The 1,190-nt window shown below is 32.6% G+C and overlaps 1 protein-coding gene across 1 annotated transcript; it reads left to right on the forward strand.

Annotated features, from left to right (window-relative positions):
• Positions 1 to 696: 696 nt before the first annotated feature.
• Positions 697 to 1,140, forward strand: HELRODRAFT_184353 (hypothetical protein; the record flags this gene model as incomplete). The annotated part of the gene is made up of 1 exon (XM_009023132.1): positions 697 to 1,140. A coding segment is annotated over one exon (444 nt), but the record flags the coding sequence as incomplete, so codon positions are not given.
• Between the last annotated feature and the right edge of the window lie 50 nt (positions 1,141 to 1,190).

Here is a 1,190-nt window from a genome sequence, read left to right on the forward strand (position 1 = left end):
GTGTATTTATGTTTGTGTGTGTGTATTGTGTTTGCTTGAGGGTGTGCGTGTGTGTGCTTGCTTTTGAAAAAATGAAAAATTACGGACACCATTTGTGCTTTTCTATTTTTTTTTTAATTTCTCTAGTGAAAATAAAAATTTAGATAAAACAAAATTTTACTAGCACTTATTTTTCCACTCTCTCTCTCTTCTTTTTATCATGTTTTTCGTCTTTTTATTCTTTCATTTTTTCGTGTTCTCTCTTTCTTTTTGTTCTCTTTCCCTTTATTTCTTCACTTTCTTTCTCTCTCTCTCTCTCTTTCTCTCTCTCCTTCTCTCTTTCTTTCTCTCTCCCTCTCCTCTCTCTCCTTTTTCTCTCTTTTTCTCCCTCTTTTTCTCTCTCTCTCTCTTTCCTTTATTATTTCTCTCTCTTCTTCTCGTGCTTTATTGTCTTTAAAATTGTAATTTTGAGTTTCAATTGTCCGAACGACATGCTCTCCTATTGCAGTTCTTGTTCTCTTTCAAATATGAACGAACGATCGAACGAACGAAAAACAGATAAACAAGCAAACAAAACTACAAACATACATAACATACAAATATACACAATAAACACGCACACACGCACGCACCCATTTTAATACATACGTACATACGTACATACATACATACATACATACATACATACATACATACATACATACATACGTACGTACGATGTCGCGAGCGGTTTGCATTAACGAGTTATTGTGTTATTTATTTAATAATTCTGACAAAATTGACGATGCGGAATTCATTTACGAAATAATGGATTTCTACAATTGTGAAGATATTAGAATAGCAAAAAAAATACTTACCAGCGATCTAGATGCGTTAAATCTAGAAAAAGATGATAAAATAAAGCCAAACAGTTCTGGAAACTCTAAAAAGGACAAGGTTAGTGATTTAATACTAACAATAAAAACAATTCTGAGCAACAAAATTGAAAGCAAATTGCCTCAGTATGCTGCTCTCAACCTTTTTAAAATTCCAAGCTCAAAAAAAGCTAAATTTGAGTCAATTCTTGACGAAAAGTTAAAAAAATTAGAAGAACTATTTATTGAAGAAAGAAACATCTTCCGAGAAATAGTAAATGATGCGGCTATTAACAATAGCCCAAAAGTAGAAAGAAAGCAGCAATCCGATTGCAAGACCGAATCGAGCAAGCAATC

The sequence above is a fragment of the Helobdella robusta genome (genome assembly GCF_000326865.2).
Source record: "Helobdella robusta unplaced genomic scaffold HELROscaffold_346, whole genome shotgun sequence".
Classification (NCBI taxonomy): domain Eukaryota; kingdom Metazoa; phylum Annelida; class Clitellata; order Rhynchobdellida; family Glossiphoniidae; genus Helobdella; species Helobdella robusta.